Source organism: Diadema antillarum, unplaced genomic scaffold (genome assembly GCF_040938485.1).
Source record: "Diadema antillarum isolate AM-2024a unplaced genomic scaffold, OU_Dant_1.0 seq00001391_RagTag, whole genome shotgun sequence".
Taxonomy (NCBI): domain Eukaryota; kingdom Metazoa; phylum Echinodermata; class Echinoidea; order Diadematoida; family Diadematidae; genus Diadema; species Diadema antillarum.
This window is the reverse complement of record NW_027272146.1, coordinates 615,479-630,239: the sequence shown is the minus strand read 5'-3', so window position 1 is coordinate 630,239 and position 14,761 is coordinate 615,479. Positions and strand designations below refer to the sequence as shown.

The following is a 14,761-nucleotide window of genomic DNA, read 5'->3' as shown; positions in this document are numbered from 1 at the left end:
GAAGGGCTCATTCTATAGTATGATGCAACAATAGTGAGATCAGAATTGTCTCTAGTGCCTATTATGTTAAAAAAAATATGAATATAATTATTTTTTCAAAAATTATTAAGAAACAAAAGATGGAAACAGTTTTCACTCTATTGCATATGAGGTGGGTGCTAGCTCAAGCAGCTTTTTAAATTATAAGAAAAATGTTCCCTCGTACATTTAACCTGTCGAGGACTAGCTGATTTTGCTATTTTTTGAATTGTCCATAGACACCTGCTGGAATATACTCGGGTCTACCGGTAGTTTTCAAGGGATATTAGTGCTAAAATGAGACTCCATAAGATGTCACTAGATACTTTGTTTAGTGGGCCCAGGAGGCTTAGGATTGTATTCAATGATTAGTCTGAAATTGATTATAGTAATTATGTATCATAAATGGCCTAAACTTTGAAATGATTTTGTTTGTTTGCTTTTGTTTTGTTTTTTTCTGTCAATCATTCGTACCTTAACCTGTTGAGGATGGACTGATTTTGCTGCAACGCGCATTTCCCATAGACACTTGCCCGAGTATACTTGGGACTCGTCCTCAATGGGTTAGAGAATAAAAGAACAGGGGGATGATTGATGATAATTACAGTATTCAAGTCATTGTCAAATCAGTTGATGGTCAATGGTTTCCATACTTCCGTACAACTTTAACGTTATTATGATTTGAGCATAAAGCAGCATCTATGTTGTTGCTTTGCATTAGCGCAGCTGCCTATTTAATGACCATTTTTGTTAAAGTTTTATGCTTGAATGATGACAATGATATTACAGACAACATGGTAAGAAAGACCTTTGCTAAACATAATGATCCTTCTCTTACTGTTTTAGAAATTTAGAACTGGAATATGCTAATAATTTCGATCAGCAGCTTTTCAAAATGAGCTTGAAATCACATTACTTTATATAATGTCATGATAAAGTTTTTTTGTCCCCGCCGAACGAGTTCGAGCAGGGGACTATGAAACGGGCTCCGTACGTGTGTGTGTTTGTGTGTCCGTCCGTCCGTCCGTGTGTCCGTCCGTCCGTCCGTGTGTGCGTCCGTGTGTGATCAAAATGTTCAAAATGCTACTCCTTCGCCATTTCTAACCCGATTTTGATTCTGTTTGCTTTATATGATAGCACTACATGGGAGCTTTGAAACTTCTGTACAGAATTTCAGTTGTGACCTTTGACCTTGACCTTTGACCTATATTGTACATTTTGCTTCAAAATGCTACTCCTTCGCCATTTCTAACCCGATTTTGATTCCGTTTGCTTTATATGATGGCACTAGGTGAGGGCTTCAAAACTTCTACACAGAATTTTGACCTTTGACCTTTGACCTTGATTTTTGACCTTTATTGTACATTGCCTACAAAATGCTACTCCTTCGCCATTTCTAACCTGATTTTGATTCCGTTTGCTTTATGTGATGGCACTAGGTGAGGGCTTCAAAACTTCTACACAGAATTTTGACCTTTGACTTCTTTGACCTTTGACCTTGATTTTTGACCTATATTGTACATTTTGCTACAAAATGCTACTCCTTCGCCATTTGTAACCCGATTTCAATTCCGTTTGCTTTAAGTGATGGCACTAGGTGAGGGCTTCAAAACTTCTACACAGAATTTTGACCTTTGACTTCTTTGACCTTTGACCTTGATTTTTGACCTGTATTGTACATTTTGCTACCAAATGCTACTCCTTCGCCATTTCTAACCTGATTTCGATTCTGTTTGCTTTATGTGATGGCACTAGGTGAGGGCTTCAAAACTTCTACACAGAATTTTGACCTTTGACTTCTTTGACCTTTGACCTTGATTTTCTTACCTATATTGTACATTGGCTACAAAATGCTACTCCTTCGCCATTTCTAACCCGATTTCGATTCCGTTTGCTTTATGTGATGGCACTAGGTGAGGGCTTCAAAACTTCTACATAGAATTTTGACCTTTGACTTCTTTGACCTTTGACCTTCATCTTTTTACCTATATTGTACATTTTGCTACTAAATGCTACTTCCGGCGGGGACATATATTACGCACCGCGTAATTTCTACTTTTCCTTGTTCATTCTCATGTGATGAACTAGATACATGGTCTGTAAATCCTAGTAGATTGTCTAAAGTGAAAAGAAAGAAAGAAAGAGAAGGGCTTAGAAATATCATGGAAAGTGAAGAGAAAGAAAAAGATGGCAAGCAAAAGTGAGGGATATTATGAGTGTGCTTTCTAAAGTTTTGCACGGCACAGCTGTTTTGTACCTTCCCCAGCTGCCTTCTCTGGCTCCCGCTGTATTCTGAGGTTTAGGCATTAAATGTCATGACATTTTGGAGTTTGCGTTTGGGAGCTCCGGGGCATGCGACGGACAGGGGCACATCATCACGAGGACGCAGAAACAAGCTCTGCTTGTTTCAACTAACAATTCATGCTCACATACACACCCACCCACACATGTTCACACTGACACTTTCCCGAACAAATAAACATGATGAAGAAAGGAATAAAGCAAACTGATGAAGCAATTGCAGGTTTATTGCCAAAATGTTCACAAGCATTTTTAAAGCTTCATTTTATTTTATACAGAGTTCTTTATCTCCAATATTCTGATAAAATTCACAAAGTCTCTATTGAGATATATTTTCATTAGACACCCAGAATTAACAAAGGGCGAGCTGTCAAGATTGTTGAATCCAATTAAAGCTTATTTGATAGCATGTGTGGCTTTTATTGATAGAGGATAATTGTGACACTGGAAGCCAGCACATGCATGTATTAGCGAGCTTGAGATCTGCGACGCAAACACTAAAGACGACACTATCATGCAAAAAAATGGTGTTCTGTACGTGCGTAAGGCAGCCGCTTCCATTGTTCAACCTGGGAGGCTGCGTTGTCATAGCATTTGCGGTGCAGATCTAAACCTACAAAGCAGCTAATGTATGTCAGTTGAGAGGTGGTATGACACAAAAAGTCGTTATTAAAACAAACACACTTCTGCTTCGTGTGTCAGTTCTCACACCCTTTTCCCAGCCCTGAATTGTGATCTAAATGAGAATCCGTTGTCATGAGTTTGAGAATATAGATTCGGCAGAGTTCCTAGAAAAGCCTGATGATATGTATTTTTTTGATTTCCAGACAAGATGGTTGTTTCTGATGTGATATTACAGTAGGTACAAGTAGAAAATGATGTTCAGTGATATTGCTCAGATTGAAGAGAGCATTAATTCATTGTTTGGTACATTAGATATATTGTTGTGTGTTTGTGCATGTGAAGGATATCAGGGCAGCAATGCTTCAAATTGTATGAGCTGTAATATAAATGAATACCTGTGGAAAATATTGATTTGATTTTTTTTCCATGCTAAAAAGTCCTGATAGAGTGGACAGATTTGTTGAATAGGCAATAGCGCACATTTCTGTAAAGGGCTTAGATTTTTTTTTTTTATCAACCCATTGAGGACAGACTGATTTTGCTACAGCACGCATTTCCCATAGACACTTGCCCGAGTATACTCTGGACTCGTCCTCAACGGGTTGAGCGTTAGCCTTGTATAATTTGTTACACTGTATTAATATTATTGTTATTTTTCTGTGATGGTACAAGTAAAAAATCCAACTGCACAATGTTTTCTTTGCTGTATTTTGTACATTTGCAATTATGAAATGTTTAGGTTGAATTGTGTAGAAATATGTGCATATTAAAGAAAACCCGAAGAGAAACAAGAACCCTTAAACATAACAAAACAACTGAAAAAAGTGCATGGATATGTACAATCTTATTGTAATTGCAATACTCCTGTATGGCATTCCTGTTTGATAGATACAGTCCCTTATCGGGAACAGGCATCTCTATTTACTGGGGTTCTGGAGATCAGTTCCAATATTGCAGGAGATTAGCCATAGTTCACATGGGAGGAGAAAAGATTTGCTACCGGTTTTCATTTGATGATGGAACGACAGGTGCTCAAGGTATTATGGCAGGGGCGTAATGGACGTGATCCATCGACTACTAGGGGTTATGTACAGTACTTGTGGGTGCATTTTGCTGTGTGTGTGTACATGTGTCTATGTATGTGTAAAACGTGTATTGAAAACTGCTGAATGAAATGGCAAGTTGCCAATGGATGTGTTCTCAGAATTTCATGGAGAGAAAAGCAGGCAAGCACATACACATAGCCTGTATTGCATGTTTTTGGACTTATCTTAACCAGAGCTGGAACCTCATTAGCTCATTTAGGGGAATTGTCACGTACAATGTAGATGCTGTTGTGTTAATGATGATACCCAATCACTCTCACCATCCACAGTATGATACATCAAAATTTTGGACTTATTTTCTTATTTGTAGTCAGATATTTACCTTTATAAAAAAGAGGGTTTTGGCCACTCTCCTGTCAAGCAAGAATGGCAGAAGTAAAAGATGTGACAAATAAAGGAAAAGTATAACAACCCACAGTTGTTACTTACTTGTGTTGAGCAGAAGTATACTATACATAAAAAAAACAACTACCCACAAATGTAATAGCAACAGAATGTCATCAAGGGGTGTCAGAGTAGAGTCAGAAAAGAGTATGAAAAAGAATATGAATGGACGAAGGAAGAGAAATAAGATTCTTAGAGAGAAAAAAATGGCAAGAGAAGAAAAAATAAAAAAGAAGAAAAAGAGGAGCAGTGGGAACTGATGAGGGGAACAAATGAAAGAAAAAAATAAAATCAGGTTATCATGTGCTCAAAAGAGCATTAACATACTCCGGGATTTGTGCGGCGACCAGATTGCGGTGTTGGGGGAAGGGATAGAAATCAAACAACATGTCATGAATCCAGCCCCGGCCGGGCTCTAAAAAATCAAATTACACTCCATCAATTCGAGCCGTTCGTCAATGAAGTGGTACACTTCGCGCCGCGGACTCCTTGTGGGGTTTTTTTATTGATCAGTTTGGACAGTTTGCCCAACGTGAGGAAAATGAATTCTCCCTTCACACACAGCGTCATGTAGTTTGTTCATTAAGCCCCTCTCTCCCATCCCACCCCCACATACACACTTTTTCCTCTCCCCCCCCCCCCGCCACCTCATGTTTCTTCTGCCTATTTGCCCCTTCACCATGATCCTCTTTCTCTTTTGTATGCCTCTCATTTTTTTTGTAGATCGTCTTAACCTTTTATGTGACACCAAGGCATGTAGCTTAACTTGCCATATTTTTTTCCCCCCAGCATTCAGCAATCCTTCCAAAGATGACCTAGTTGTAAGTAAAGTAAGCCCTGTCAGGCGTAGTAAAATGTCATATTCCTACAGGAAGGCCATGATGATATATTAGTAATTAGGGACATAGGGTAATGTCTATTCATAGACAGTTTTTTTTTTCAACACATCTGCACCAATGGGCAAATGAAGCACTGTTGGAGACGTGCACATCAAGTTTTCAAGTTTCATGTTTTATTTTCCAATTTTCCACTTTCATAAAAAAAAGAAAGAAAATGAAATCAATCAAATGAAATAGTTTGTTTTGTGGAATTTTTCTTTTTGTTGCAAATTTTGCACTGTTCTGAATTGGTGCAGAAAATAACACCACACAGATATGCTTTAGAGTAATCAAAATACGCACATAAATATCCCTGTTCGCAGACTTGTAAGCTCACTGTACAGCTCACTGATCACCAAGATTGACCCAACGTGAAAAATTCATTTTCAAAAGCAAATGTTTCCATGCTTCCAGTCGTTTGGAGGCCATTGTGTGTTTTCAGCTCACTGTATTTCTCAACAATAAAAGGTAATTCCAAGCCACACTCGAGTTGGCTTTGATAAACAAAGAATTTGTTGATGAAATCTCTACCAGTCTGTCTGTCTGTCTGTCTGTATGTCCTTTTGTCTGTTTGTGTACTTTAACCCATGTAATTAAAGCCAACTTTGATATTGTGTATAGTTCACTTAAAACCCATCAGGGAGTTTTGCTATTGGAAGAAGTCACCGGTTTAGGTGTTGTAGAAGACAAGCATGCTACAAAATACCAGTACATTGTTTGCATGGCTTCCATGATCTTGCACAACTCTAGGACGTCAACTCTACATCTCAACTACATGTACAGGTCTTCAACCACAACTCTACAACTCAGACAGTGATAAGGGCACTCTTGCTTGGAGATAGAGATCAAGTCTTTTTAGCTTCTTTCTGAGTGTGTGTGTGTGTGTGTGTGTGTGTGTGTGTGTGTGTGTGTGTGTGTTTTAAGTGGACCTTGCCCTTACAGCTGTACATGAGACAGCTACCTGTGTCCCAGCCCTAGCCATGGGTATGAATATTCATGAGTATTGATTGTTTATGCGCAGGGACTTCAGATTTCTCTCCAAAGGGGGAAAGACAGAGGCTTGTGGTAAAGCCACAACTTATTTTCTTTTTTTGGGGGGTGTAAATTCAATCAGATAAGTTACACCTGATTCTAGAGGGAGAGAGAGAGAGAGAGAGAGAGACGGACAGACAGACAGAGAGAATGACAAAGACTAGGGGGGAAAAAAGATTTGAAATATCAATCTTTAGGGATCAGGAGGATGGAGATTGTAGACAGTGAAGATTATCGTGTGGGCATGAGATACCACCATGGTGGAAACCTTGTGGATTATGATGATTAGTTCTGCTTCATCCATGGGTGAAAGAGATCCCAGTCCACTCTCACAACCTGTATTTAATTCTGTCATCCATGACTGTTCCTAGATTCTCCACTTGATTCTGTCAAATTTCTCGCAGTTAAATGTTTTACCATCTAAGGTAGATAGTAAAATGTCAATGTCACATTGTCTGTGTTAATTTAAATTTGTCTTACGTGAGCATGTTTAATGATCTGGCTTTCAGTAGGAAGTCTTTTTTATTCTTGAAAATAAAGAGTTTTAATGGTTCCTATCTAGTTACTGTTATATATAATTTCCCAAAAGTTTCTATCAATTTGCATGAATATGATGAAATAAAATTAATTCTTAAGAGTACAAGGATGTCAGTACTCTTTCCCGATCCTGCAAATGAAATCTAATTGCACTTTAGTTTTAGTTGAATTATCAAACCCTAATCTGTTTAGTGCTGTTTGATATAAGGTGAGTTCATCGGGAACCAAACAAGAACTGTAAACTTCCATGTATCAGTTAAGCTTTCAACCAGTGCCATGGTGTTAAGTTTGCTTTTCTCTATTTATATATTGTACAGAGACTGAATAGATACCATATTCAGCTCCTGCAAAAGTTTTATTTGTTGTTTTATTCATAAGCAGACAATTAAAATATGAAACTGCAGGGGATTTAAATGTACATCATTTATGGAGTCAGTCATGCCGACAAGGCATTCCACCGGGATCAATGAGGCAGTTGTGAAGACTATTGGCAGATTGCAAGCAAACATGAATGAGGACTTGGTCATGTGCTACAATGAATTGTAGTTAACATATACAATTGTATACCAGTTAACATTGATGTGCAATGTCTTCAGCAGCAAGAAAACACAAATGCAGTGCTTACTGTGCTTTGTTTTACCAATTGGCATGCAGGCTGGAGTGGTTTTTTTTTTTGTTCGCCAGTTGGCACAGTTAATAAAATAGATTACCTAATCCCCTAATCCCTGTCATGTGACCATGGTCTTTCTATTGGACCTCAGGCACATTTCTACACACGAGTAGGCTTGCAGAATTTACAACTACAACATACAATGTAGGTCAAACTTGGAGGGATTACTGCATGCTCATGAAAAAGCTTGGTAGGTTTAGCTAGGTGCCTTAGTACTGTTAAGGTCAAGGGTTAATCTCTTAATTCTCTTCATATGTCTTGCCTCGTCCCATTCTTTCCCCAGGTGAGCCACTGGGTACGGGACACCATCCTGGCGGTGGAGGAACATGAGGTCAAAGTGCGTAACGTCATGAGCTTCATCCAGGTGGCCAACTCGTGCTGGAATCTGGGCAACTTCAACTCCGTCATGGAGATTCTGGAGGGATTGAGGTGAGAATGGAGGAGGTGGGGGGGGGGATGGAGGGATAGTGAGGGGTTGGGGTGCAGGAAGGGTCCTGTCATGTCACCCCAAAGTGCCTTCACTCCCTACCATTGGGGTTTTCCCTGTTTTGTTTGGGAACAGTATGTGCGAGGAATGTGCTGTAGCTTTGAAAATGACGAGGCCTATCCCTATGGCTATGGTACAGCGCAAGAGGAGATAACATGGTGACATTCACATCCATATGTGACCAATCATCACGAAAGCCGGATGAGCTGCTGATCACCAGTTTTTTATTTGTCCTCCCTCAAACCTAGCTTGCCACAGATCATCATGCTGTTGGCTTGTCCATCTGTTTGTTTGCCCTCAACATCAATAACAAAATTCAGGAAAAACGCTTTGGTAGATTTTGTTGTTGATTGGCCTAGGTATGCTACATATTAAAAGGTTTTGATGTGCTGATTCGATTTTGGGGCTGAAGATCCAAAGGTCATAGGTCACTAAACTTTTACCAGAATTTAAGGAAGGAATGCCAAAAGGTAATATGTGACCGTGCACCTCAAAACGAACATAAAGTCGCACACACTGATTTTGCGTGAGGACTGAAAATAAGTGAAATGGGTCAATCTAGCCGAACTTGACTTTTTCATGTTTTTTGAAAGAGCGGGTCTTCTTTTAGATTATGCTAAAATTTGGCACCATAAAACGGGCAGGAAAGTGTGTTTTTTAGCAGTTTATCTCGAACATTTTTGGTAGAATAGTGTGAATAGGTATGTCTTTAGAATCCCTTTTTCCTTTCTGAAAAACCTTGTCCACACTCTTCACTTTCAACTCTAATAACTTTTGAAAGGATAGCGCTACTGCTTTGAAAGTTGGCATTAATTATGGACAGAATGTGTTAATGATGCATGCTTAATTTCAGATTAATTTGATAATCCCTTCATTGTTGTTACTCTGGTGGTTAACTTCCTGTTTTTTGTCCCATTCATCGCACAGCCAGCACGGTTTGGTAAAGATTAAGCACTTGAATAGACACTGTACTTCAGAGTCTCTTTTCCCAGTTCACACTTTTCCTGAGTTTGTGCTTTCTTTCCAATATTTAGATAGGTTAGGAGAGTCCATTTGATTTGATTTATACATCATTTTAAAGCTTAAAGTCTGTTTTATCAGAATATGGTCTTAACTAAAAATTCATGTCTGGCGACTTTTTGTTTGTTTTGAGGTGCAGGGTCACATATAATTTGATAGGAATAATCAGAACAAATAACCAAAAGCTTAGATGAAATGATGTAAGAAAAAGATCAAAGTCAAATAATGATGATATTTCACCAAAATTTGTCTATTCCAAATGGATCAAGATTGATTATCCATAGTGATTCATTAAAATATTTTACATTTACAGGGGCATTTACATGGTCAAAGTACAAAAAAATAACATCAAAGTCAGGGGAAAATCATAAGGCCAAGAGGATGATGTTTTTGTTGAGCCATATTCCTGCTGTTGCCATGGTGATTGCAGGTCGGATGTTCTGAAGCCCATCTTTGAGGACATGAAGGACTGTGACATGCAGGGACTTACCTCCCTCCATGCGGCCATCAAGTCCAGCGCCACCGAGTACCGGGAGGCGGTCGACCGCGCCCTCAACATACCGGGGTGCTGCGTGGTGCCCTACTACGGCGCTTTCCTGGAGGAGCTGAGGGTCATTTGGGAGGAGAACCTGCCGACCATGACCAACACAGATGCGGTTTCCGAGGTAACACTCTCCACCTACTGTCTATCTGGTGTCTGCCACCTTCAACCCTCACTGTGCTTTGTTTGCCAGTGCCACATTTGCTAGCTTCCTTTGTTGGCCGATTGGTACAGATAAAAACCATTATGTGCCATGGCGCTCAGCTTCATTACTTGTCAAACTTTTCCATTAACATTCAGTAATCCATCCAAACTTTACCTACCTGTAGATGAGCACACCCACTATGGTGTAGCAATGCTCCTAAGTCCAATAGGAAGGCCATTTTAGTGACACAAGGAAGATCAAAGGAAATACAGTGTAGGTCATTTCTATTCATTGACAATAATTGCATGTAGCTTCGAGACATCTGTGCCAGTCTGCAAAGTAAGCACTCTAGTGTGTGTGTTCCAATCGGTGAGCAAAGTACCGTGAGGGCTCAGTGTTAATGAGTAGGGACTAGTGCAGTCCCGATCCTTACTGTTCAACAATTTTGTCATTGTAAGATTCTGCCATTGTTCATCGTAACCTAAATCGATGGCTCACCATTGCCTATAATTGGCAACAGAGTGATACATTGAAAACTTAAAAACTGATTAACCCGTTGAGGACGAACTAATTTTGCTACAACACACATTTCCCATAGACACCTGCGTGAGTATACTCGGGACTCGTCCTCAATGGGTTAAATGCCCCTCTTAATCCATGTGGTGGATTTATTCAGAGCTAATCCTAATCTGTACAGAAAGTCATCCAGTTAGATTTGCTTGGCAGAACACTATAGACTTCTTTGCATGAATGAGTCTCTCCTGGAAAACATTCTACTACAGAAAACTAAAATAGTGGATACTTTATATGCATTTTCCATTTTCATATCTACAAACGTTGTAGATGCCGTGCTGAAAACTTATTGGATATGAGAAAAGTGCTTCAACACATGAGTTAAAAGTCCGTTCAGGATTTGTGGTGGAAAATTTTAGCAATTAGAGCTGATGGCATGCCCTGAAATCCACAATGTCAATATCGTAGTGAAAGTGTAGATGTAATGGCTTGCATCTGGATTTGGCAGTTACATGTAGCTAATTTACCAGGAAGCTGCTGTTTGCTGGGCAGGTGTATCCATGGGAGAGAGCTAGTGGTATGTAAACATAACACACATTGCTCATCATATTAGCGCTAGCTCACCACTTTTTTTCGGGGGGGGGGGGGGGGGGCAGGGGTGGTGGAGTGTTTGATGGAGAAAGTGGGAGAGAAACAAACACATACGCACACACACACACACACTCACACTCTCAAGCCCCCTCCCTCTCTCTCACTCTCAAATAAATGATTGTCAAAAAGAAATTAAAAGATGACCATGCAGCTGGCTCAGCTGGTCATCATGACCAGCTTGTGACCATTTCTTGATTTGAAATGTTGACGTCGGGCATGTATAAAATGTCATACAAGTCATTGTGATGAAGGTTGTCTCAATTTTCATGCCGTTTCCACCATTAGGGCAAGATTGTCTGCTTTATATTGTTTATTTGCCAGAAATTGGTGAAGAGTGGGCTAAGTACTCAAAGACGATGTACTGCTGTTTGAATCAGTTGCTGTAGAGGCTATCACCAAAGGTTGCACTGGGGCCGCTTCTGTAGTGGCCTTATTATATATCTTCTTGTTTTTCTGGAGAGAGTACATTGTGCCTGTCAAACTGGGTCTGGAGCAGTTCTCGTACCGCTTGCCAAGTTGAAACTTGTTGATGAATAATTGGAGAGGAAACTGCAGCCAGGAGGGATGAAAGAAAAAAATTAGCAATTTAGGTCAGAAAATGGCCAGAAGGTCCAGATAAGCCCAAGCAGTCACCTCATTAGATGTCTGCATAATGACTTTGCTGGTAGGCCAAGAGGAAACTTGAAAGAAAAAAAGGGGAAAAAAAAACTAAGGAGAGAGGTTGAGAGCTTGAGATAGAGAGAGAGTAGAAGAACAGAGGGGAGAAAGGACTAATGGCTCGTTCTGGCAAAAGTCAGGTAACTGAGCATTTGTTAAAAGCCTCAATTTCCCCACATTTCTTCAGAACAAATTCACAGGGATGCTGCAATATTTAAACCCAAGGAATGATTTGATAGAAGGTAGAAAAGACAAAAAAAAAAAATGCTGTATGACCAGGTAGAAAGGCAGACAGATGGAAAGTAAGGTGAATGGAAAGGGTGTTTCAAAGAAGAAGAAGAAGGGAAATTAAAGCCGTGTGACAAAATCTAGACATTCCAAGACCAAAGTGCGGTGTTTGCTTTTGGTTCCTCTCCTCGACCGCATTTCGGTCTCGATGCTTTCAAATGGCCAGGTACATCCTCCAACAGTTGGGCTGTCACATGGCTGCTGCTCCTGGTGTGTCATTATGGTGTCAAAGGACGAGCGCCGCTGTTTCGCTGTGATAACATTTCTGACATGAGAATTTGCCAATCTCCCCTGCCTCTTACAACTTATCCCTCCATACACCCATCTCTTCCGCCCCACCCCCATTATCCTCTCCCTTCAGGGGTGTATCCAGGATTTTTTCTGGGGGGGTCGTAATCAAAATTTTTGGACCTTTACCTTTGCGAGGGAGCGGAGCGACCGAGCGGGGGGAGGGTGTGGGAGGGGGGTGTCCCCCCTCCCACGGTAGGGAGTTTTTGAATTTTATATCTTAAAATGGGGCCATTTTGTGCATTCAAAAGTGACTTTTTCTGCATGGCAGTGCGGCTTAGAAATAAGGTATGGCATATTAAACTAAGTTACGAAATTTACGAGATTTTGACAATTTGCTGGAACACCACCAGGTCACTTTTTTTCCTGTTGTATATAGGGCAAAAAGCCCTCAAAAAACAAAAATATCTTTTACAAAAAGTGGACCTTTTGAAAATTTGGGGGGGTCGTACGACCCTCCCGACCCCCCCTTGCATACACCCATGCCCTTTTCTGTTACTGCACAGTTACTGCTATATGTTTTTTTTCTCCCCTCTCTTATAAGCCCTTGTGGTGTGTGCGGTGTTTGCATAAGCGTGACGGCATTTGAGTCTGGCGTATAATTGCCGAGGACCATGCCACCCACTCTGTTAACGCATGACGTGATGAGACAGGTCGGTCGTCAACGCACAGCGCACGAGCAGTTGACGCCTCACAAGCAAGAGTAAAGGCGGGGGTGGCTTGCCAGTTTGGAATCCCAGTCAAAGATTGTCCAAGTTACACGATGGAAAAGTTTCAATGTATGTCAGAGAAAATGATTCCAAATGTCACTACATCTGAATTTTGATTATCAGGAGATTGTATTGAAACAAATGAAAGACTATTTAGCAGATATGCAATTTGCAATTGTTTGAAAAAATGTGCAAAATCAACTGGGTATTCAGATTTCAACATGGTCTGCAACCACACATAACTAGTATTACACTAATTTGCCATTTGTTTACATTTTCTTTGCTTACAACTCATGTACATATACATAGATCATGGATAAATGCAGTGATAAATAGATCTGTATACATGTAGATAGTTTGATAGCTACACTTGTGTCAACATATATAGTGCATACATACAAGCAATTGCAGATACAGTAGTTGATAGATAGATAGATAGGTAGGTACAATGTAGGTACGTAGGTACGTAGGTACGTAGATAGATAGATAGATAGCTAGATAGCTAGATAGATAGATAGATAGACAGATAGATTGTCAGATTGATAAAAGTAGATACCTGGATATAAATCTGTACTGGACGGGTATTTCAAAAAGTCACTAGCCTTTTGTAGTGGCCAACATAAATGGTGGATTTCATGGGACCCTTTAACCTACCCCTGGCACCCAGCTAGAAAAACAAAATTTGGCCGAGAGTGACGTCAAGCATGGTTGTATACAGTGTCAGTTATCCAGGTATGAAGTGCAGCTAGATCCATTTCATACTGGGCGGACTGACTGTGTGTGTGTGGGGGGGGGGGGGGGGGGGGGCATTCCATGAAGCGTTTAGCCCGACAAATTTGTCAGAAAAATTTGCTCTCAGCCAATTAGATGCAAGGATTTCATTAGCTTACCACAGTTGGTCAGAAAAAAATATCTGACGAAATGCTTCACGAAATGCCCCCCTGATCTCCATTTGCTATAGATCTCAATTACATGTTTTTAGTTTGCTGCAGGTATGTGATGTTGAAAATGCGTTTGAGCAATATCATCACTATCTCTTGACACCCTTTAACCTTTTGAAGATGAGTCCAGAGTATATATTTTCATGTTGGTAATGATGAATAAAGGGGAGTTAGAATGACTAAATCATACTGCTAATATCACTTCTTGGTTTAAATGTGTTTTAGAGATTGCAGTCAATCAGTTTGATTATTACTACAATTCAGACTTCATTATTTTCCTATCTCTCTGTCTGTCTGTCTGTCTGTCTGTCTGTCTACCTGTTTGTTTGTTCCCATCATTGCTTGTATCTCTCAAAATCAAGTTCTTTGACCTTGTATAGTTGTTGTACCTCATCGCAAGCCTGTGGCTTCCAGCTCATATATTCCATTACTGGTGTGAAAGATAGTATGAGTGTACTGTGGAGCAGATGCTTGCATTGCCACGGATTTTTTTTTTTCTCTGTGGTTTTGGAAAAAGGGGAAAAGAAAGAAAAAAATAAAAGAAAAAAAATGCTGCACGTTTCCAGCTCATATGATGTAAATCATAATTCATATACATTTTTTTTTTCCCTTCTGACTTCAGAAATGAGTTACCCATTTCTTGGAGCAAAGCGTCAAAATTGACAGGCAGAGGGAGTGCTGATTTGATGTTAATAGCAGTGGTAATTTGGCCGGCGGCAGTTTGCATTTTCACTTCTCCAGAGTACCCCCCCCCCCCCCCTCATCCCCACACCTCATTCCTGTGAGGGAATCTATAGATCCATCTTTGGTTTTAGCTCATTTTTTTTTTTTCAGTTTGGAGAGACACATCAGCCCCTAAATTGAAAACAAAAATTAAGCCTCCCCAATTTTATGGAGAAACCGATCTTTTGGCAGGTGCAGTTCCACAGACCTGTCAAGAGTGTGTGCAGTGGGCAATATTAATAATGGA

General features: G+C 40.1%; 1 protein-coding gene across 1 annotated transcript in view; it reads left to right on the top strand.

The window, feature by feature from the left end:
- LOC139708945 (uncharacterized) overlaps window positions 1-14,761 on the top strand; it is a 206,720-nt gene that overhangs the window by 126,741 nt on the left and 65,218 nt on the right. The window contains exons 14-15 of the mRNA XM_071620914.1: window positions 7,834-7,979; window positions 9,488-9,722. Coding sequence (XP_071477015.1) covers window positions 7,834-7,979; window positions 9,488-9,722 — 381 coding nt within the window. The remainder of the gene's footprint in view (window positions 1-7,833; window positions 7,980-9,487; window positions 9,723-14,761) is intronic.